The 22,911-nt window shown below is 35.3% G+C and overlaps 2 protein-coding genes across 4 annotated transcripts; both read right to left on the minus strand.

Moving 5' to 3' along the window:
• Positions 1 to 6,546: 6,546 nt before the first annotated feature.
• Klhl10 (kelch-like protein 10) lies at positions 6,547 to 12,808 on the minus strand. 2 transcript variants are annotated; one of them, XM_077415938.1, is made up of 9 exons: positions 12,340 to 12,808; positions 11,683 to 12,007; positions 11,052 to 11,367; positions 10,521 to 10,973; positions 10,030 to 10,199; positions 9,515 to 9,684; positions 8,136 to 8,294; positions 7,675 to 7,879; positions 6,547 to 7,470 (listed from the first exon to the last, which is right to left on the minus strand). In XM_077415938.1, exons 2-9 carry the CDS (start codon positions 11,907 to 11,909, stop codon positions 7,224 to 7,226), a joined length of 1,947 nt encoding a protein of 648 aa, XP_077272064.1. In that variant the 5' UTR covers positions 11,910 to 12,007; positions 12,340 to 12,808; the 3' UTR covers positions 6,547 to 7,223. The 2 variants fall into 2 exon arrangements, with proteins under 2 accessions (XP_077272064.1, XP_077272065.1); XM_077415939.1 differs by lacking the exon at positions 8,136 to 8,294 and having other exon boundaries at positions 11,683 to 12,808.
• A 135-nt stretch (positions 12,809 to 12,943) lies between these two features.
• Positions 12,944 to 17,089, minus strand: LOC143902769 (mitochondrial basic amino acids transporter). 2 transcript variants are annotated; one of them, XM_077415940.1, is made up of 3 exons: positions 16,906 to 17,089; positions 14,926 to 15,053; positions 12,944 to 14,465 (listed from the first exon to the last, which is right to left on the minus strand). In XM_077415940.1, the coding sequence occupies exons 1-3, from the start codon at positions 16,943 to 16,945 to the stop codon at positions 13,371 to 13,373; spliced, it is 1,263 nt and encodes a 420-aa protein (XP_077272066.1). In that variant the 5' UTR covers positions 16,946 to 17,089; the 3' UTR covers positions 12,944 to 13,370. The 2 variants fall into 2 exon arrangements, with proteins under 2 accessions (XP_077272066.1, XP_077272067.1); XM_077415941.1 differs by lacking the exon at positions 16,906 to 17,089 and having other exon boundaries at positions 14,871 to 15,011.
• Between the last annotated feature and the right edge of the window lie 5,822 nt (positions 17,090 to 22,911).

Genomic DNA, 22,911 nt, shown 5'->3' on the forward strand with positions numbered 1-22,911 from the left:
CTTATCTAATACTTGTTCTCACGAAAGGACCACCTTAACTAAGGTCCAAGTGTTGTTTTCTGTGAGCGCTGTCATCTCCGCTTTCATCGCCTCTTTCCATTGAGACGCCTGAGGTGACGACAGAGCCTCTTCCAGTGTTGCTGGCTCTTCATCTTCCATCGCAAGATAACAGTGATACTCCTCTACAAGTTTCCTAGGTGGCCTAGTATTTCGTTTTGGTCTTCCTTCATTGATCTGAGGGTCTAAACCTAAACTTGATACGGGAGTATGATCAAATTCTTCTATCTCTTCTTCTTGTTCTACAGTCCGGATCTTCAGTTTCTTCAGTTTGTCTTTCTTCTCCAGAATCCTGTGTCTCGCCATCTGACATCTCTTCAGTTTGCATCCAGAGTTCCTTACTTGAAACTGGTGACTTTTCAGGCGCAAACAAAACTTCTCGTTCCACTGAGAAAGTTTTTTGGTCAGGATAGTAGATTTTGAAGCCTTTTGTGTTTTCTCCATAACCAACTAGGAAGCCTCTTCTACTTTTGTTGTCCAATTTCAAGCGTCGTTGTTTTGGTATATGAGTTCATACTTCAGTACCAAAAAAGCCTTTCAGCGAGTAGATGTCGAACCTTTTATTGAATAGCTCATACGGAGTTTTCTTTGCAATTGAGCTGGTACGGGTCCTGTTCAGTACAAATACAGCTGTGTTAACAGCTTGAGCCCAAAGAATCTTCTGTAAGAAATTTTCTTTTAGCATCGTCTTTGCTGCCTCTACTACTGTCCGCATCTCTCTCTCCACCTTTCCGTTTTGAGCTGGGGTGTAGGGTACAGAAGTTTGATGTATAATCCCATGGTCTTCTAACATTTGCTTTACCATATCGTTAATGAATTTCCCACCATTGTCGGTCCGTAATGTTTTAACTTTGGTTTCTTGATTCTGACACATATAGGCGGAGAGCTGGCGTTAAAAAACCTGACCACCATGACCTAGATTTTGATGCGTACTTTAATTCTAGACAAGAATTTTGCATTTCTATAAAGCCAATTAAAAGATTAGCGCTAAGAAAAAAAGCCGGTATTACAGACGGTTTTAGGATTCCCTCCAGTGGTGCTCAACTTGTATTTGTGCTTAAAAAGATGTTTATATACAAAATATTACATAATAATAACATCTAAAAAATAAGAAGTTAACTTCACGCGTGAGAATTCATGCAGCGTTGTCAAGTAACTGACGTCTCTTCTCTTCTGTCACTCTGAACCGAGTTTAAAAATTATTAACTTATTAACTTTCCACGCGTGAAAAGTTCACGCATGTACTTTGTAAAACACATACCTATGTGTCTAGTTTAAAAGATGTAGAGTTCCCTGCAGGGGGCGGAGCCTACTTTTTACGTATAACTGTGTGGTCTGACCACTTTCTAACGGTTTTTTATATTATTTATTAGTTTTTCACAAAATTTTTGAGCCATTACAAAAAACTTTTATCGCACTTAATAATTTGACCTATTTCAAAGCGCGCCGGCGCCAGGTGTCCCAGTACCTGACCTTGCGAGTGGGTGCTGACTCATGTACACCCGCAATATAACGTTATGTGAAAAAATCAGCCATTATAAAACTCTTGTAGTTTTTTAACGCCAGCTTTCGGGCTAATAGAAAAGAATGATTTTAATTTTGATGGGACTTGACTCCTTTCTTTTAGAAAATATACAGTGCGGAAATGTGAGAAGTCATCTTTCAATAAAAGAAAGTACCGCGAGCCTTCCAATGATTTTTCTTCTAAAGGACCGCACACATCGGCATGAATCAGCTCTCCTGGTGAACTAGTCTTGTTTTCACTACTTGAATGAGGTTTCTTGCAATGTTTACCTTCAATACATGCCGTACAAAAGTGATTTTTAATACAGAGAATAGGTATGTTATTTTGAACAAGAACCTCCATTACATGAGCAAAGTTTTGATGTGCTAACTTGATATGGTAACGAAACAAATCGCAGTCATTGTTACAGACACTGTTTGGTACGGTTTTCCTGTTACTAACTTTCAAGTTCGACATTTCCGTATCTACATTAGTAGTTGCACTTGACAGTGCTTGCTCAATCCTATTGAAACACATCTTGAACATTCTGCCCTCACGTTTAGCAATTACAATAGTTACATTGTCTTTAATAAACTTACAAGTATTGTTATCTGAGATCATATTCAAATTTTTGTCTAAGGCACTAATAACTGAGAATAAGTTTACTTTTAAATTCGGAACAAACAGTACGTTTTTCAGCTCCACCATTGACCATGTATTTCCGTCAAAAGCCTTTAATTTAATGTTCCCTTGACCAACTACTTTAACTTTGGCGCCGTCGCCCAACTGGACCATATGAGCATAGTCTATTACCTTATAGTTCTAAAAAAAATCTTGATCACATTGCACATGTGATGTGTACACCCGCTGTCCATGTACACAGTCGCCGGATTGATCGAGTACACTTGCCACTAAAGCTGTGATATCTTCCTTCTTCTTCTGATTTTTAGTATCTTCCTGTCCTCTTTTATTTTTGTCCTTTTTCTTGAAGAAACAGTATTTAGCAATATGACCAGAGGCTTCTTACAAAAATCACAATGTTTGTTTCTATAGCAATCCTTCTTCAAATATCCAGTTTTGCTACACATAGAGCATTTTAAATTGGTACTAGCTCGACTAACTAGTGCAGTAGATACTTCATTGCTGTTCGCTCGTTCCTTTTCTAGAAGTAACCTCCCAGACAGCACACAATATCCTATGGATGTTCATATTATGTCCAGAATGCCTATGGACGTTATATGAATATTTATAGGATATTGGTGCTATCGGGGCTCGATGTCAGTTCTTCAAGTGTCTGTTTTTCTGCCGGGGTGGATTCCTAAGCGGTTCTAATGTGTTTGTATTGGTTCGGAAGTGACATGCGAATCTTGGTTATGGTCATCTTATCGGATATTTCTTCTCCGGCTTGTTTCAATTTAACCCGGATTTCCTCAATTTTGGACAGAAAATTAGACACCAAATCTTGATTAAATTTTGCTGTAAAAAACTTTTGTTGAAGGAGATAAATACTCAGCAGATTCTTTATCGTAAACAGCCTTTAATTTGTTCCACATATCATAAAAATTCTCGCATGATAATACATGTGCAAGGGGGCCATGTTCCATCCGCGTAACAATAACTTCCTGGGCTTTGGCATCTTGTTTTAACCATTCCGCTGCTGCTTAATGTTTTTCAGGTTTTACTTTGACTCCTGACACAATGTCGAAGAGTCCACACCCTTTCAGGAGAACGGAGGTTTCAAATTTCCAGATAGGCCAATTTTCGCCGTTGAATTTTGTTACAATCGCGGCAGTAGTTGTCGCCATTTTCTTCTTTTTTGTTGCGTCTTCCCACCGTGAGTAAGGACGACCACGTCGTTGTCTAATATACACTCACGCCGGTATTTCTCAGTTTTACCTGCAATCTATAGGCCCTCTGGGCCCATAACCTGATGAATGATATGGTTTTTATAACGCAATACGGTGTATGTTGCAGGGAAGAAAGTAATTTATTCTTATAATGAAACACAAGAGAGAGTTAATGGCAGCGCAGCGACGAAAAAAAACAGTGAACACATAACATATAGATAGTACGCTCTACTGAAAAATATAAGACTTTTCACTAAAACTAAAGCCGCATTCTCATTCGACGAGTGAAACCATTATTGACGTACAACCAATAATGATGAAAGCCCTTAAAAGAAATTTTGGCTACTCCTATAATAAAGCCATTTTTTAAGATAAAATGATAAAAAATATACGAAAACCTTCATAATTCTACGGGATGTTATAGCCCCCGCAAGCAGGGGGGTGGGGGTAAACCTCGATTCACGTGAAAAGTGTATGCGTGGAGGCAGTAAGCTCCGCCCCCTACGGGGAACTCTACATCTTTTAAACTAGACACATAGGTATGTGTTTTACAAAGTACATGCGTGAACTTTTCACACGTGGAAAGTTAATAAGTTAATAATTTTTAAACTCGGTTCAGAGTGACAGAAGAGAAGAGACGTCAGTTACTTGACAACGCCGCATGAATTCTCACGCGTGAAGTTAACTTCTTATTTTTTAGATGTTATTATTATGTAATATTTTGTATATAAACATCTTTTTAAGCACAAATACAAGTTGAGCACCACTGGAGGGGATCCTAAAGCCGTCTGTAATACCGGCTTTCTTTCTTAGCGCTAACCCCAGTAAAACAGGTACGTCGCGTCGAATCTACGTAATACGTGGATGGAGATTCATCCGCGAGTTATCCACGTAGATTCAACGTTTCTTTTTTATCGTCAAAATCGAAGAACCTTATTCGCGTGGATTCAACGTTTCTTTTCTGTCGCTAAAATCGAAGTACCTTATCCACGTAGATTCAACGTTTCTTTTCCATCGTCAAAATCAAAGTACCTTATCCGCGTGGATTCAACGTTTCTTTTCTATCGCTAAAATCGAAGTACCTTATCCGCGTAGATTCAACGTTTCTTTTCCATTGCCAAAATCGAAGTACCTTATCCGCGTAGATTCAACGTTTCTTTTCCATCGCCAAAATCGAAGTACCTTATCCGCGTGGATTCAACGTTTCTTTTCCATCGATAAAATCAAAGTATCTTATTTGCGTAATATCAATGTAGATTTTGCGTAGATATTTCCACTGTTTTACTGACAGATAATTTATCAATCTCAGAAGACATTGACGTTGTCAATCGCAATTAATATAGCTAAATGGAACGTTTTAATGAATAATTTATAATTAATCAAGCTGATCCATCAACTATATGTTTTGCAACTATATGATTAAAGGTTAAAGGATATTTATCTAATGAGGCCCTTGTAAGAATTTGATAAGAATGTTTTAACTTTATAAATATACTTTTTTCATAAATATATTTACGAACACAAAATTTTATAATGAGCCGGCACTGCATGGTTTCGGATATTCACCCGACATTAAGAAATAATATCATATATCCAATTAAAAATTTTATTACTTTTTTTAAACTAAATTTGTTTCTTAAGATGATTTTTGAAAAATTATATATTTGCGCTGGTTATGACATATGTAGACTATATATAACACTTACATCAAATTAAGAAGTAGTCTACCACGTAAGGCAGTTAGCTCACGATCCAGAGGTCCCGAGTTCGAATCCCACCAAGGTAAGTGTGTTTTTCTGAGTTTCTCAAATACGAGAAAATATTTATAATCATAAACTGCATCTTAAGAAACAAATTCAAATTTAGTTATAAATTAGTAATAAAATTTCAATAAAAATAATTTTTTTTTATGCCGGGTAAATATCGGAAATCAGTGTCCTCTAGTATGAAGAGGTTTTTTTCGAGTGAGTAATTCAATACTAACAATAATAAGCACCAGTAATCCAGTAATTTATTACTGTGTATTTTTAGTACTTTTTTCTGTAAGGGACGTGAAACTTTCACGTAAATTCCACGTCGAATCGATGATCTCATCCACGTGGATCCGACTACCGTTTTTAAGCGGATGATCCACTCGATTGTCTACGTGAATTCTACGTCGCTGGTCCACATGAAAGAAACGTGGATTCCACGTTCCTGTTTTACTGGGGAATCTTTTAATTGGCTTTATAGAAATGCAAAATTCTTGTCTAGAATTAAAGTACGCATCAAAATCTAGGTCATGGTGGTCAAATTTATATCGAAAACGAGAAAAATTAATATTTCTGTTAATTTTTGGTATACGTGACGACAATATTTGCTTTGTACAAAAATTCCACAATAAATATCCATAAAATTAGATCGACATGACCAAGGGACAACATTTAAGAACAATATCGTGCAATTAGATCTAAGATTGAAAGCCTAGAAAAAAAGATTAGTTATTAAATAAATTTTTATATGTGCAAAAGCACATTCAGGTTGATATTGCGTGTAGCGAGAGATGGCGCAGCAATCGAAACAAGGACAGATGCCTCTCGTTAGACAAGGACAGATACATATATGACATAGAAAACAGGATTAGAAATGTTGACATTACCGACGTCGAGGAAGTTTTCACTTTAGGATCCCCTTAATTAAGGTGATCCTAACCGGTTTTTTTTTAGCACTAATGTTTTAATTGGCTTTATAGAAATGCAAAATTCTTGTCTAGAATTAAAGTACGCATCAAAATCTAAGTCATGGTGGTCAAATTTATATCGAAAACAAAAAAAAATTAATATTTTTTGTTATAACGTGACGACCACCACATATAAATTCGACCACCATGACCTAGATTTTGATGCGTACTTTAATTCTAGACAAGAATTTTGCATTTTTATAAAGCCAATTAAAAGATTAGTGCTAAAAAAAACCGGTTAGGATCACGGCTTTAGGATCACCTTAATATCTCGCTTCGCGGGGCAGAGCGACACTTTTTTCTGCCAGATTCTTTCGTTTCACGCAAAAACGCGTCGATTAAGTCTAAGTTTAACGAAATCGGTGAAAAGGCCACTATTCTTCAGATTTACCATTTTATTTTCTGTTACATGTGTCATTGCTGCACGCAATCGCTCATATATAACGTCGTATTTAGGAAATGCCAAATAAGCGTGTAATTTCTCATGTATATCGCAAAATTATTATTTCATAAAATTTTGTTTTTGTTTTGTGTATTTATTGACTTATTTTATCATTTGCTTTATTCACACCTTTTGTTTGCGCAAAGCAAATAAATTTAATTTATGCTACCAATGTAAGTATTATTATTGCAATAATTCAATCGATATCATTAGTCTTTAAAATAGGAAAAGAATGATTTATTTTTCTTTGTTTATCTTAGTTAATTTAATCATTTGAGATGGCACTATATAGCATGTGTAAAATCGCAAAAAGTTTTAATAGAAATATCTGCAGTATCAAAAAAGATTTAACTTAACAAAGATGAGTAAAGGGCAGTCTGAAAATTATATAAATATAATAAAATATTCTCTTCGTGAGTGTATAGATAAAAATAATCATTGGCAATTATATAAACAGCTATCTCTGTGCTTCTGACAATTAATTAGTTGGCCCTCATTCTTCTGATCGCCATCTCATGCTGCGTCTGGCAATAATCCAAAATTTCCATTGCAAATCAATTAAATGAAACAAATGTTACACGGCGGATTTACATAATAATGATGTTTGGTTTAAGTATTGCCAATTATTATTATTTTCATTTTTGCTAATTATTATTAGCGTGGTAGAGGTGGTGGTGTCGATATGATTTGACCGAGTTGCGAGGTTTGCCTCGACTGCTGCTGCTCTTGTTGCTGTTGCTGATGTTGACTCCGACGTACGTCGTGAGCCAATAACTTTTGGCGCTTTTCCTCCATCAAGCGCTCACGATGCTTGTGAATATAATCATATACATTTGGAAGACCCATAATCACGCAGGCCGACAGTGCTGATCTGCATATATTCATATCTGTCGCCTCGTACCTATGTTTAGAATTGTAGGAATAAATAGAAGAATCATAAATGCAACATATGCTTCGAAGGGAATAAACTGTTATTAAACTGAGAGTTTTATTCACGTCACTGTCATTAAATTCACAACTATTTTTAATATTAATTATGTCGTCCTTTCTTATAGATTATATATAATCCAATGATAAAATAGATAGACATGGAAGAATTAATTACCATTCGTTTGTTTTCTCGTCGTAACATTCCACCTGGTATGTTGTAGTAACGCCATTAAAACCACCGATAGCAAAAATCATGTCATCAATAACTTCAATGGCAAAGTTGCTACGCGGATTATACATATCGGGAATATGGCTCCAGCTGTTCGTAGAAGGCTTATATTTTTCCCCACTGCACATTCTCGATATTCCGTTGAAGCCTCCTTTATAAAAAGAAATTATTAATTTTCTTATATTTAATAATAATAATACTGTAAAATAAGAAAAACAATTATAAAAGAACTGCGTAATTAAGAAATAAGTTAAGTTTTAAATAAATATATACATTAAAATAATTTTGCATGAGAAAAAAAAAGAGTATTTTGGAATTAATTTTCTCGTGTATATAAACATGTTTATGTATGAGTAACGCAAATGCCGCAACAGAATTTCTTTTGTAAAAAGTACATGTCTTAATACCAATAACGTAAACACAGCCGTGATAAGATATGCACGACACACCGCTCCTACGTGACCTCATTGCTGTTATCATTGTCCACTGGTTGGTGCTTGGATCATATACCTCGGCTGTATTCATACAGTCATGTCCATCGAAACCGCCCGTAATATATATCTTATCTAGAGAATTTTTCGTTATATTTTACCGTTAAATTCATTACAAACTTGGGACAACTTGGCCACCAATCAAATATTATCGGTAACGATAGGAATTTTTAAAATATACAAAAGACATTTTACAAACAACGTAATAAAAATTACCAAGCAAAATTATAATAATTAAAAAATTATTGAAATTTTAGTATATATTTTAGTAAAATGAATCAAACATGTTTTATTGTAATAGATATTAATATTTTTATTATGGTAGATATTAATCAGAATAGCTCGCATAAAATTCTTCGTAATACATGTTGTCTCATGACTATGACGATTTTCAAGGTAAATTCTAAGGGAAATTTCTCTCTGTGTACATATGAGAAATTTACCAATAAGCGTTATAATAGTTATTTTATTGTATTATATTGTAAAATAAAAATAATAAATATACAATTATTTAATTTAAAATTTGAAAAATTTATAATTTATGGCCAAAATGAGAATTTAAATCGCCAGTGAATAATGAAAAAATCAGCGTAGGTATTGTTTACTCGACCCAACTGGCAAATTTATTTAAAAAACGCTACGTTTTGACCATAAATTTTGGTCCTTTTCAAGCGTATGGATACAAATTATTAATTAGTTAAGCTTTAAAAACTAATATTCAACTGTCGAATACTGCCACGGATCTGACAAGTCCTTCGCCTATCAAACGACTAATGAATATGTCGTTCCAACGTACATTTTTATATTATTTTAATTCCTTGGATCTCAACGCACAAATTATTTTTTAGATGTGGCGTAGTTTGGGCATTATGCTTAATTAATTAATAATTTGTATTCATACGCTTGAAAAGGACCGAAATCTACGGTCAAAACGTAGCGTTTTTTAAATAAATTTGCCAGTTGGGTCGAGTAAACGATATCTACGCTGATTTTTTTATAATTTATGTATTTGTACTTATTCCTTCTCAATAAATAACTTTATTACAATACATATTTATTGTTCTCTTTTAATTGTATAGTTCAAATTACTTACATCTACGTTTATTTTACTTTTTTACAGGAACTATATGTTATTAAAAAATTACTTTACAAAATACTTATTTATATAATACTTATACTACCAGATGTTTTAGACAAATCTATCTACGTATAATAAAGAGATTGATTATGCTGCAATACTTTTAGATAGGTAAAATAGACATATCAGAATATAGTTATTAAAAATTAAATAGTACCGTTTAATGTCGTTGCACTCGCGTCAGATCTCTGCACGTTCATTGATGCAATGAGAGACCATTGATTTGTCTTGTAATTATAACGTTCCACCGTTTTTTGTCGATGATATCCATCATATCCTCCCATTGCATAAACTAGATCGTTTAAGACTGCCACGCTTACATAACATCTGCGACAAATGAAAAGATTCTGATGCGAGCCTTCATTGTTGGTGATACTATCAAGGAGCTAGTCACTGAACTTTAGTTTTTATTTGTATAACGTCTATATGCAATTTTCTTTTTATATCTTTTATATCTAATTTTCTTCAGCCTGTTGTATGTACCTTATTACTATAACTATATAATTACAAAATATATTTAAACGTAACTATAAACATGTATCTAAATATTTGTTGTGTTTGCATACTGCACTATTTTTTCTTTAATTGTCTTTATTATAGATAAATAAACAATAAAATTAAAATTCTCTAAATCGCAGGACTAGTGACTAGCCCCTTTGAAATATATTCGACCTTCTAACGTTCATGGGAGCAACCTCTCGCCACACCTTGGTCACCGCGTTGAAGCAACGGCAGCTATTGAAATAATCGACGCCATCAAATCCCCCAATGACGTAAATATCGAAACCAACCACCGCAAGTCCATGGTAAGCTCGCGGACCAGTCGGATCTGTTTCCTCAATCTAAAAGGCTCAAAATTTCACACAAATATTGTTGAAATTTTAATAAAATAACCATTTTCTTCAATTTTAGTATGTGGTTCGAGAATAATGGATAATAGATCATTTCAATCACACTCAATGATTCTTTTTTATGAACTAAATGGGTTCAAGTAAACAATTGATATGTTTACTTCATATGTTTTCAATTGTTACATCTTGTTTTTCTATGTTTGTTATGTACACAGATGACATAATAAACAAATCTAATCTTGTGCAATGCTATAACAATGTCAAAGATTTATTCAGATTGTATTTAAAAAGCTGTAAATTGTCTAATACTACCGGAATCCATCGATCTGCTCTTGTATCGTATGTCTCAATATAATTTGTCGGAGAGCCACCGCTCCATCCACCAATGGCGAACAGAATCTCATGTGGGACTCTGGGTCGTGCAATTTCCGGTGTTGGTACTTCTCCGTCTTTTTGAGTGATCATTTCTAAGTCATACAAGAATTTCAGAGTTTCGATAATAATAGGTCTGCATGCGTCGTTGCCCACGACATAAGGGTGATCCTTGACATTCTCCAAAAAGAACTGCGTGTCTAAGAGACCGAGTCTAATATTCTTCATTAGATCGACGATATAATCCTTCCTAGATTCTGGATCGTGATTTATCCATTTCAAAATCAACTCCCAAACTGTCTGCTCGCTTTTAACATTTAATTCATCAGCGCCGACTAACGGTTTCAGTTCTTCGATAGGTAAATGTAAAATTTCTTCGCTTCTCTGCGATACCTAATATAAATCAAGAAAAACGAAAGATTAGATTGTGAAGGAACAGCATACAAAAGTGAATTATTATGCTAATCGCACCTCGACGAAGTGTCCTACAATGAAACGGTAAGCGTCATTTTCTAATTTCTTGCAGAAATGTTGACGGGCGAATCTCATCACTCCGATGCAATTTTCCGGCGCTAAGTTATCTCTCAAATAGTCACAGCACAGATCAAGCACACCTACAATGCTTAAGTAATCCGCGGTGATCAGCAGTTCACATACATTTTCTTGATTCACATCAATGGATCGTAAATATGCATATTCCAGCAAGAGATTCATCATTGGACTTGTCACGCCTGGCAAAAGGACATCGGTTTTCTCACGAGAATGCAATGTAGTTGTAAATAATGCTCTGTAAAATTAATTAAATAATAGAGATTATGACAGTTAAAGTGATATTTATTAATAACTTTATTTACTTTATTTACATATACTTTATTATTTTATTTATATTTTATTTTATAGCTATATATATTACCATATCAAAAAAGATTGGTATAAGAAATGCGAGTAACAAAACAATTATTAAGTCGTTGTTATCATTTTTAATTATCTTTGTAAGGAATAATTATTATTTTATTACTATTAATTAATTATTTTGTACATAGTAAATTTATAAAATAATTTAATGTGAAATCCAGAACGAATACGTCGATTAAAATTGAACCTGAAATAAGTACTGCATGCTGAAAGTATAGCTCGGTGAATCGGGAAGACACCACCATCTTCTAATCTCAATATTGCGTCGCAAAGCAGATTATTCTGTCGGAAATCATAGAGTGATTGCATCGCTTGCGTGCTCATACAACGACCGCCACTTTCAGCTATCAAACGTTGGTTATTTATATTATATTTTTCATTTTTCTTATTACTGGTAGTTGGCTCTGCATCCATATCAAAATTTGAATATATAAAGAGTTTAGTTGCCGCGACGATATGACGGATTACATTTAAATAGTTTAATTAAATTAATTGATTTCTTCAACAGAGACCTGTAAAAAAAACATCTAGTAAATATTAATTCTAAAATATATTGCAATATTGTAAAAGATTAAAAAGATGTATGCAGAAATTTTATAATTATAACATTAAAATTATTTTATAAATAATTTGATATTAGACTTATGTTGGATTATAATAAAATAATATAGAACCATATATACTACCCCAATATAAATTACTAATAAATTACTTTGTGCTGTATTGGTTAAGTATATATAATACTAGAAATGCAAATATATTTAAACTATTTCAAAATTTGTCTATGTTATCGCTATTTTTAAAAATTGTATATCCCGTATTTATTAATTTAACTTATACTTACTCAGTGTGTAAGAATAATTGTTTTCTGAAAATTTAGAGCAATCGCACGGGAGGTTAATCTTGACATCAGGTTTGATGTTTACAATTTACAACTTGATAATTTTTCGATTTGATGTAAAAACGTGGTTACAATAAAATCCTGTTCGCGATCAATAGCTGAAATGTGCTGCCGTGTAAGTTCATATGTGCTGAGAATTTTGAATGTGTCAAAATTTTGACACGTGGGCCGGGGGAGGTTTGAAGATCAATTTGTAGACTGAAGAAATGCAGAAGAGTGAGAATGTGGAATAAAATCGGTGAGGAGATTGTAAGAGGGATACAAACTATTTTGTATGATTTTAAAAGCGAATAAATGTCGCGTCAGGCTGTGACATGTGGTCTTACATGTCCGCCAATCAATCAAAGACTGCTGCTTGACAAAAGAGATCCTTCTGTTCCTGCTTCATAGCGAGCTTGATATAAATATTAATTGTGTTAATTTCATTTTAAGAATATAGATCAGTATAAATTATAAAAATTTATAAAGCACGCCAGTCTTGATGTATCGATTAACATGATTAAATCAAGCAGTTATAATAAAACAACCGAAAAAAGATTAAAACACATTTTCCATAAATATATAAATATATTATAAATCTTATTATAAAGAATCTACTGATCAAATCTGTCCTATAGAGATCAAATATATAATAAACACATTAAAAATTTTATAGTTATTTCTTTGCTTACTCAATTACTTCGATTGTTGAATTAAATATATAGTTAGTTTTCCCAATGAGTTTGCATGGTTTGCAACTTTAATTCAAATCCAACTTCACATCTCTTAACGTAAGAACATTCCTCAGATAAATTATTCATATCCATTTTGTGGATGCTTGCATTGCTTGTGATATACATATGTATATATATTCGCCATTAATTAAATTAATTATTAGAAAAAATCTGTCTAAATGGATATTGTATTTCTTTCCTTACACTATATTGCACTAACAATATACATCATGTGCCAAAGACTTCGTCGCTGCAATGACGTCAAGTATTATCCAGGTTTGAGACACCAAGTACGCGTTGGAGGTTACAAGTACACATGTTTATAGCCATTTTAATGTTGTTACAATCCTTCTTTTCATCAACATGTTCGTCCTCCTCGACTCGACCTTCATCGTTTCTTGACTTTCTTTTTCTCTCCCCCCCATCCTCGGATGTATTCTCCTGGTTCAATGCGTCGTGCTTGCAACCCGATCGTCTACAGTCATGAACCAGGCAGGCTCTGCTATCTGGCATTAGCCTGCTGATCGGCAACATGAATCTGACGGAGTATGACGGGGTAACAAAACCGTTACCCCTTGAAATACCGTCAAATAACACGTCCCACTTATTGGCAAAGGATTCGTGTCCTTTCGCCGTACGATTTTTCGTCTGCATCGACGTCCTCAACGCGATATTTTCCACCTTTGGTGCTTCATTCGGTTGCTCACCAAATAATCGGAACGTCCATGTGACTACAGCGAAAGTCGCCGCGTTCGTTGGAAATGCTCGAAGGATCGTTGAATTCAAGCCCCGGTACAAGCAACTGTATCCTTCGGCGCGTATAGATTTCTTGAGACAATCCAAAACCCCCGAGTAACGATTGCCACTTTCCGCTTGTATGCGCGACTTGATGACATCAATAGGGTAAGAAATCACCCAAGAAGCTACACCAGCGAATCCCCCGGCCAACAGCATATGAAGTGTCGAAATCGGTTGCTTCGAAGACGTCTTGGTCAACATCTCGTAGGTCACGAAGTATACACCGTAACTCGGTCCTTCCCTGAGGAATGTAATACCTAGACCCTTAGAGACGCCACGATAACCTTCCTGCCTATAGATCTTCCTCAAGCACTGCATCGGTCCTTGAAAGTTACCTTGGCCCGTGGACTGCAATTGCAGACGTGTTTTTGCTAATTCTATTGGACTTGCGACAGGAGTTTGAGCAAGCCCGGCAGATGCACCAGCCAGAAAATACGATGACAATCGATCAGGTTCGGACAGGTTCCGCTGAGTATATCCATAAACGCCGAAGACGATGGCATTCACCACAGCCACTCCTGCGATTGGCGAAGACATTCCTTTATAAAGGCCACTCACCTAGACAAACCCAAACAGTCAAGTTTGTCGAAAGCAGATCTTGCCAAGTACAAATTTTGTAGACACAAAAGCTACAGATTTGATGTTCCGATATATCACATGATGTCGGCAGAACGCTAACAGAGGCTACTAACATAATCAGACAGCAGATTGGCGGCAGAAATCGAGCAGATCCTGCTGGAATTGTTCAAGCTCTGCACGGTTTTCTGCTGATTATGTTAGCAGACTCTGTTGACAAAACATAAATTAAATGTGAATGCAGTTGATGTCAGTCTGCTGACATGTCTGATCAAATCTGTTACCAATCTGCCGATAGACTGCTATCATTTTGCTTACTAGGAAGATATATGAATAGCAATATTAATAGATTTTATATTTTGCAAGCAAATATAAAAGCGACTAAACTTTAAGTGTAATTTGTTGTTTTAACACGGTTCTATATCATCTTTTTTTTTAATACCGATTCTTTCGCGAATATGGTACGCAAACAATCCCAGGTGCCTCGATATTTTGGATTGCGACAATCCTGAGTCTGCATGTGAACCTTAACCGTATCCAAAGGATATCCCACCATAATACCGGCACATCCTGAAATTTATAAAATAAACTTTATTGTATTGACAATACAAATATAAAGACTCTCTTAAATTCAAATATCAAATTGCTATTGTTTCACTTCTATTTGATTTATAAGTATTGAGATATATATTCGTTTTATAACCCAGATAGCCAAATGCTGTGAGATTGCTATCATGTTGGCAACAATCGTTGATGCAACTAATTTTGACAAACTAGGGACAAGGTGAGACAGCATTATGTCTGTCGGGTTGAACTCACACAAATTCTAATTCTCTTCACGGCAAATTGATAGCAACATGTTCACATGAATTTGATATCCGTGAAGAGATGATTTGTGACAGCAACTTGATGACAACCCGTTGTCATCCACGATTAACGGCATATTGATTGCAATTTGAGGGCAACTTCCCAGGCAGCAGCGTCACGTGATTTTCATGTCAGTTTATGGTCAATCGTTAGTATCGTTACGTCAATTATTCTTTTATAATCATGTAATAATAACGTAAAAATGAATAAGTCCCAGACCGATGACGACATTTCAAGACGTGTTGAAAAATGTGACCTTTATGACCTTTTTAGTCTTTTAATGACGTTTTAATAAGAGAATTGTAAAAATCAAATTTATATACAAAATTATAATTAATTAAGAAACCAGATTTGTTTGCAAAATATATACATTGTATGTATTGTGTTTATTTAATTATTATCAGTCTTCAAAAAAATGTCTTTAAAAGATATCATTAATATAAGGTTACATCAATCTAAAAGTGTGCCACACTTTATCATAGAAGCGGACTCCACGATACGTTGTGCAGTTTCGTCATTTATATATATTGTTCATATACTATCGTTCGTCATATTTAAAATATGAGAAACAGAACTGATCGGATGTCATCTATCGGATCTGATATTTGCACATTCTTTACAAACGTGTGACAATTTCATATTGTTAACACTTTGTTAGCAACGACCTACAATTAAAAAACTTCATAGCTTGAAGACATATACGCAATAACGGATGGAAATCATATTATATATATGTATATATGTGTTGTTGCCATCATGTTTGCGTCATGATGCTCAAGATGAAACGACGAATCATTCATTGCTGTCATGTTGCTGATATGTTGCAGACAACATAACGTACCTGTATTGTAGAGCGTCTGCTCTCGAAATTGCGTCAATTGATTGCATGTATAAGCAGTCATGTAGCTGTATTTGTAACACAATGTTCTATTTTGATGTCAGCAAATTTACAGCAAATATATAACAACACATGCAATCCTACATTAGTTTGCTTAATATGCTATATCACGCTTGGCTATCTGGGAAGTGTTAATGTGATATGACTGCCGTATCATATGTTTTATATTTGCGTAAAACATTACATGACGAAAATATTAAACAGAACGAAGTATGGTTTTGCAACAGATTTTTCTATCTAACGACATAACAAACGAAAACGTAAGCTGATATAAATATTGTTATTCGCGTAAGTTTGATAAAACACGAAACCACAAAATTGTTTGTTTCTAAATATGTTATTCTAAATATCACAATCTGTGATAACTAAATCGTACGATACAATAATTTTTTCTCTTTTTATTATTGTCATTTAAACTTTAAACAACTCAAGTATATTTATCATGAAAAGAGACTGATAATTTTAACTTCCATTGGATTGCACATTTTTATTTAAGCAACTAAAGTACATAATATGAAAAGCAAATAATAATTTTAACACTCATTAACTCGATTGCACATTTTATCAAGCAAACGACATAAAAACAATAAATAATTTTGCAGTTAATTATATAAATTACACCAAAACACTTCAAGAAAACTATAATTAAAATTTTACCTCCCAAACATCCAGCAAGAAAATCAAGCGAGCAAGCCATCTTTGCCCTGTATTATCTGCAATGACCTTCCACTTGCAATATCGTCTGCTTCTGAAAGGCTCGTCTTCAAATCTCGTTCTTTTCAAGTATGCATCGAAAGTTGTGCAAGTCGTGGATCGGTTAATTATAGCGGCCAATAAATTCGAATCCATGAAAGCCTGATAACTGATTCTTTTAAATTAAACTTTAAACAAAACATTTGCTTATTCCTGGAAAATAATTAGTCAACAGTAAGTAAATTTAAAATCAGAGCTAAAAAGTATTTTACGTTATAGAAATATTATCGATTTTAAACTGTTTTAAATTGTTTTCTATATAATTTATTCTTTAATTTATTTTATAAATATTGTTAAATATTAAATATTTTTAAATATTTTTTAAATATTACTAAATAATTTGTAAAAGTAAAAATAAAATTATCGTAATATTTTTAATTAATTTGATTTAGATTTTCTATATCCCTTCTTCCTTCTTATATTTTTTCATTGATTTAAACTATGTTTTTGTTATAAATTTAAATTTATGTGTCCATTTCATAACATATTTTAGAATATATGTATATGTTGCTGGTTTAAAACTATTAAATATAGAAATAAAGAAAATACAAGAATAGCATAACGATGTAGTTTTGCAACAGTTTAATTTAAATATATTAACTGCGTTATTTTAATTAATAATTGATTGTTTTAAATAACACTACTTCACCTAAAGTTATATTTAATTTTTGCCGGACGGTAATAAAAACTTCACTTATCAATGCCAAATAAATTCTATCGTAAATCACTTGTTTGTCTCTTACCAAAAATCACATGTACGCAACGTCTAAACAAAAATAATCGTTCCGCGTGCCTCCTTCGTCGAATCGTCTTTCTTACTGAAGTCGGCATTTCTTTCAGCTTCTTCTTGGTACACAGATCACTGTTTGCATTATCAAACCACTGACATACCCACACAAAACACTGTGCTGAATATTATTGAAAAATATGTTAGCAACATTTATGCATCCACTATAAGCTGCCATCGTGACCTAGCGAAGCATGGGTCAAACATTTCACGATAAGATTGATCGAGTCTTAATAATGTTCAGAATACATGTATATCATTTTATATTGGCACCATTTACATATTGCAAGTGCTTACGTGATTATTGCGATCAATAATACGATTGATAATAACACGATTTATTTTGAGTATTGTAAAGATAAAACGAGGAAGAGTAATACGCTTAGATGATACGGCACGCGACCTAAGATAGCAATTATCATATTAAGATCAATCCATTTAATTATGTTAAATATTTTTCAGTTCATAGAAAGACGTAATAAATAAAATATAAAGTATAATACAATTATAAAGTAAATATATTTAGAAAGATTTCAAGAAGCCAACATTAATCTTTTGTAATAAAGAATAGTTTATAATAAAGAAATAAATACTCGAAACAATACATTTTGCTTAATGGGTTCTATTGTTTACTTGGTTTTTTTTGAAGTTTTAAAATTTTAAAAAATTTACTATTTTTTTGGTTATTTGTTTTTTAAGGAAAAAAAGGAAAAACCCCCCCCCCTTTTTTTTTTTTACCCCCAAAAAAAACCCCCTCCCTTCCCCAAACCCCCCCCCCCGGGAGAAAAAATTTCTATTTTTCTCGCAGAAGTCCATGGGTTTTAAAAGGGGAAAAGATCAACCAGAATTTCTCCCCAAATGAGTTGAGGGGTCAAGCTTGTTATGATTGGTTCTCCCCCCCTTGATTTTTTGTTTTTTTGGTTTTTAAAAGGATGGTGGTGTTTGAATAGGGGGAAAGAAGAGAGGGGTTAATGTTTTTGGGCGACACTAAAAAAATTGGGGCCCTGAGATATAAACGCCGTTTGACGTGTGGTGGTTTCAGGGAGAAAAAAAAGGGTTTTGTATTTTATGGGTTGTCAAATGTTCGTTTTTTAAGAATTCCCCCGGTATTTCTGAATTTTTACCCCACTGATCCCTATAAGAAGATTGACAGACACCTTTTTTCATTTTTTTCCACATTCCCTTACATGAAAATACCTACAGGAACTCCCCCATTTTTCGTCCAAATTTTTTTGGGATGCCTTCGTTTAAAAATGGCTCTTTTTCAATTTTTAAAAAATTTTATTCGTTAAATTTTCCTTTGAATTTTTGGGGGGGGAGTTCGGGGTTTTTGGGGGGCGATTTTGGGGGTTTTTGGATTGGGGTTTTTTTTGTTTTAGTTTATTTTAGTTTTTTTTTTTTTTTTTTTTTTTTTTTTTTTTTTTTTTTTTTTTTTATTATATTAAAAAATAAAAAAGGAAAAAAATTTTATGTTTTTTGGGAGTTTGTTTAATTTTTTGGGGTAGGGGGTAAAAATTTTTTAAAATAATCCCCCCCCGGGGAGAGAGAAAGAAAGGGAGAAAGAGGAGAGGGGAGAGAGGAGAGGAGAGAGAGGAGGGAAGAGAAGAGAAGAGAGAAAAGGAAAAGAGGAAAGGAGGGGAAAGGGGGAAGAAAAGCAAGAAAAAAGAAAAAAAAAAAAGAGAAAAGGAAAAGAGAAAAGAAGGGAATATCATCCCTATTTTTCTCTCTCTATCCTTATTTTTTTCCCCCTTTTTTTTTTTAAAAATTTCCGCTCTCTTTTTCCTTCTTCCTCCCCTTTTCCCCCCCTTCTTCCCCCTACCCCCTTCTCCTAAAAGCAGACGCATAAAGTTTTATTCAAATAAGATTGTATAAAAAAATTATTTTTTTTTAAAAAAAAAAAAATTTAAAAAAACCTTTTTTTTTTTTTATTATTATTTTTTTAATTTAATTATTTAAAAGAGTGTATAATAAGTATCAAAGATTATATCAATTTAGAAAAGATCAAAATCCATGGTCGAAATGTCTTGACGATTAATCTGACCAAAACCAATTTAAAAGAAAGCATCATGATATTCACGTTCAAGTGAAAAATTTTTTTATTAATATAAAAATGATCTGATTATCAAGTATGATAAAAATTAATTGACGACCAAAGGACGCCAAATTTTTGATACACGGAATGTAGGTTTTTCAGATTTTTTTGGAAAGCCCTGAAAAAAGTTTTAAATAAAAGCAATTTAAGAGCCAAAGCACATAACAGGGCATAAAATTCGAGCATAGGTCGAAAAATAAGCAAAGTTGGAATTTTTGACAGTAAATCCCCAAGCGGGGGTTAGCGCCACAAATTTTTAAATATGCCCCCCGTTAGTGAAAAAACCCTTCAATGGGTCGCCCCAGGGTTTGAAGCCCAATGGATGGGAGAATGCAAAATCCCCTTCCCTTTCCTTTTCTTTTCCTCTTTCTCTTTTCTCCTTCTTTTCCTCTCCTTCTTTCTCTCCTCCTCTGAGAAGTAAACAGTGTCTGTGTTTTGTCGTTTGGTGCTTTTTTTCTGTGAAGGGGCCTCCGGCCTTTTGTTGCATGTAAAAGGGGTTTTTTGTTTTTGTCGATGTTAGTCATTTTTCGGGGTCTGGCCTAAGTTTTGGGAATTATGCGATAAGTATTTCTGTGTTTCCTCCTGATTTGAAAGTCTCTTTAAGGCCGTTGGCCCTTTCGAGGGGATTAATGCTCTTCTTACACCCCTATGCCCCTTTTTAGGGGGTCCCTTTCTTCCCGGGGCTCTTTTTGTTACCTGGGTTTTGATACGGTATTCTAGGCGGCAGATTGGGCCACCCGTTCACGGTCTTGTGATGAAGTGACAAGTGCAGTGCGAATTTTTGGAGGGGGTTGGCTCCCCATGAGGGTGAGGGGTTTCCAAAATTTTTTGGGCTGGCTTTTGCCGGGGTTTTGGTTTTTTCACCCAGGTGCTTTTAAAAGGTATCTCCCACCCCGGGGACCCAGTGATGTTGTTTAAAAAAGGGTTTAAAAACCCTGCCGTACCCCGGGATCCCACGAGCCCGCGGCTCTCCTCCGAGGGGGGGCTACCCCCCCCAGGCGGCACCCTTCCCCAGCATTTCGCAGTCGTTTGGGAAAAAATTGTGAACCCTTTAAAAAAAAATTCAAGCCGGCGACAGTCGGATCGGAAATCACTGCTTTTACGAGATCAGGAGTTGTGAACGCTGACTTTAACAAAGCTCGATCAAAACTTTTTTTGGGGAAAAAATGCGTCAGACCAGGAGAAGAATTGCGGCATTGGGGGGGTGGCGCGCACTGTGTGGTTCCCCGGTCCAATTCGTTTGCGGCCGGTTCTCCGAACATTATTTTTTAAAACGGGCTTCCGGGTATTTCCCTGAAATCGAGCGGCTGTTAAAAGCGTTTTTCTAGTCTGATATTTCGAATTTTGGGGTTTCTCGAGACCCGGGTTCGCGGGGGGCGCGTTGGGGGGCCGGGAGGGCGGCCCCATCCACCCCCATTTTAGGGGCCCCCGGCTCAAAAAAAAAATTTTTTTTGTGTATAAGTGGGGGTTCGCGAATATTCTGGGGGATGGCGTGGGGGGTTATCCATGGGAAGTTTTTTTAAAAAATTTTCCGGGGGAAAAATAAATTTTAAAAAACCCCTTCCTATGACACGTAAACTTGTCGTCGTACAGGGGGAGAGAGTGGGAGGGGCCCCCTTTTAAAAGTAGGTGGGGGCGGTTTATCTTCTCCGGAAGGACCGGGTTGCCCCGATTTTTTTGCCTTGAGGGATTGGCAACTTTTGGACCGGAAAGAGAGTCGTCCCCTGCTTGTCGGGTCCCCTCAGGTTGTTTTTTTTAACGCTCCTCCTTTTTGCCCCCTTGAGTCAACCGGTCTTTTTTTATGTCTAATTTATTTCACGTTCTCTCAATCTCCGAGACCTGGCTTCACTCGCATATCTCCGACGTATTAGTTCGTATCCGGGATATTACTTGTTACGTGCTGATAGGAGGGCAGGAGGGAGGGGGGTGTTGCATGCTATATCCACGACTCGCTGCGTGCGCGGGTTTTGGCGTCGTCGCCGCCCCGCTTTCTTGAACGAGCCCCGAATTTTCGTTCTCGATATTCGTGGTGATGCATGCGAGCCTCTCATATTCTCATCGATGTATCGTATAGACCTAGGGAAAGAATTTTAGCAAATATGGTTGACACTCTCACCACATTCATTGCATAACTACAGAAAATATATCATTACAGGTGACCCTTAATGTAACCTCCTTGTTACTTCATACGAATCTAATTACCTCAGGGAAATGGCTTCACAGTTATCGCTAACATAGTCGATTCCCAAGAGACTTTCACACACTCGTTCATCCAACTCATGGTTTAGACGTCTGTATAGTTGACAGCTTGAGTAAAGTCTCATCGTTTCGTAAGTTCTCATGCTCCCTTCATCAATGGCACGATATCATTGAGTATCTTACTCTTTTTCAGGTTCCCGTCTCTCAATTCTCGCACCTTGGTCCGACGCAGCTTCAAAAGGTTTGATGAGCAAAATTCTCTGCAATCCCTCATCTCCGCATTGTCTCATCTTTCTGAGGACTTTGGTCACACAAACCTTGGCGAGCCTGTGATCTGATATCATTCTGAACCACATCACCAAAAATTTTACTGACTTGCTTGGACATACACGCGCCTAGTCGCACTTTTCGCCGAAACTCGCCCCTCTGCGCCTTTGGTCCTGATGATCTTTTGCTAGAATTCGACACGCAATCGACTCTAATTTTGCCCGTAGATCCGGCAATATTCTGATTTAAAAATCTAAAAAACTATTCAGGAACGATTCCAGGGTTGATTTGAGACGACCCGGGAGAAATTCAACTTGGAGGAGATGAGTTCAATCTCGGATCCATCCGATGTGGCGTGAACTTGCCAATCTTGGCTTATCGACTCACCTTTTCCTCACCGCTTAACCTTTTTCCCCACACGATCTTTTTAAAGCTATTATGCCTCCATTTCCAACTGCTTTTCCCTGTTCTCAATCTCAGTTCTCCGAAATAATTTCATCTATTCCACCTGTCGAGCCAACTTTTATTTTTTCTCCTACTTTCTTATTGAAAACCTCCCTTAATG

Source organism: Temnothorax americanus, unplaced genomic scaffold, assembly GCF_048541705.1.
Source record: "Temnothorax americanus isolate GAGA-0224 unplaced genomic scaffold, ASM4854170v1 Scaffold40, whole genome shotgun sequence".
NCBI classification, from domain to species: domain Eukaryota; kingdom Metazoa; phylum Arthropoda; class Insecta; order Hymenoptera; family Formicidae; genus Temnothorax; species Temnothorax americanus.

Bases quoted from the DNA above. Each gene is read 5' to 3' on its own strand.
- Klhl10 (XM_077415938.1), bottom strand. From the start codon at position 11,909: ATGGATGCAGAGCCAACTACCAGTAATAAGAAAAATGAAAAATATAAT. The intron at 10,200-10,520 runs GTAGTATTAGAC...TGAGCCTTTTAG, and splicing joins GAGCAGATCGATGGATTCCG to ATTGAGGAAACAGATCCGAC. The intron at 8,295-9,514 runs GTACTATTTAAT...AAAATTCTCTAG, and splicing joins GAGTGCAACGACATTAAACG to ATAAGATATATATTACGGGC.
- LOC143902769 (XM_077415940.1), bottom strand. From the start codon at position 16,945: ATGGCTTGCTCGCTTGATTTTCTTGCTGGATGTTTGGGAG. The intron at 15,054-16,905 runs GTAAAATTTTAA...TATAAATTTCAG, and splicing joins TCTTGCTGGATGTTTGGGAG to GATGTGCCGGTATTATGGTG. The intron at 14,466-14,925 runs GTATTAAAAAAA...GGGTTTGTCTAG, and splicing joins CCATATTCGCGAAAGAATCG to GTGAGTGGCCTTTATAAAGG.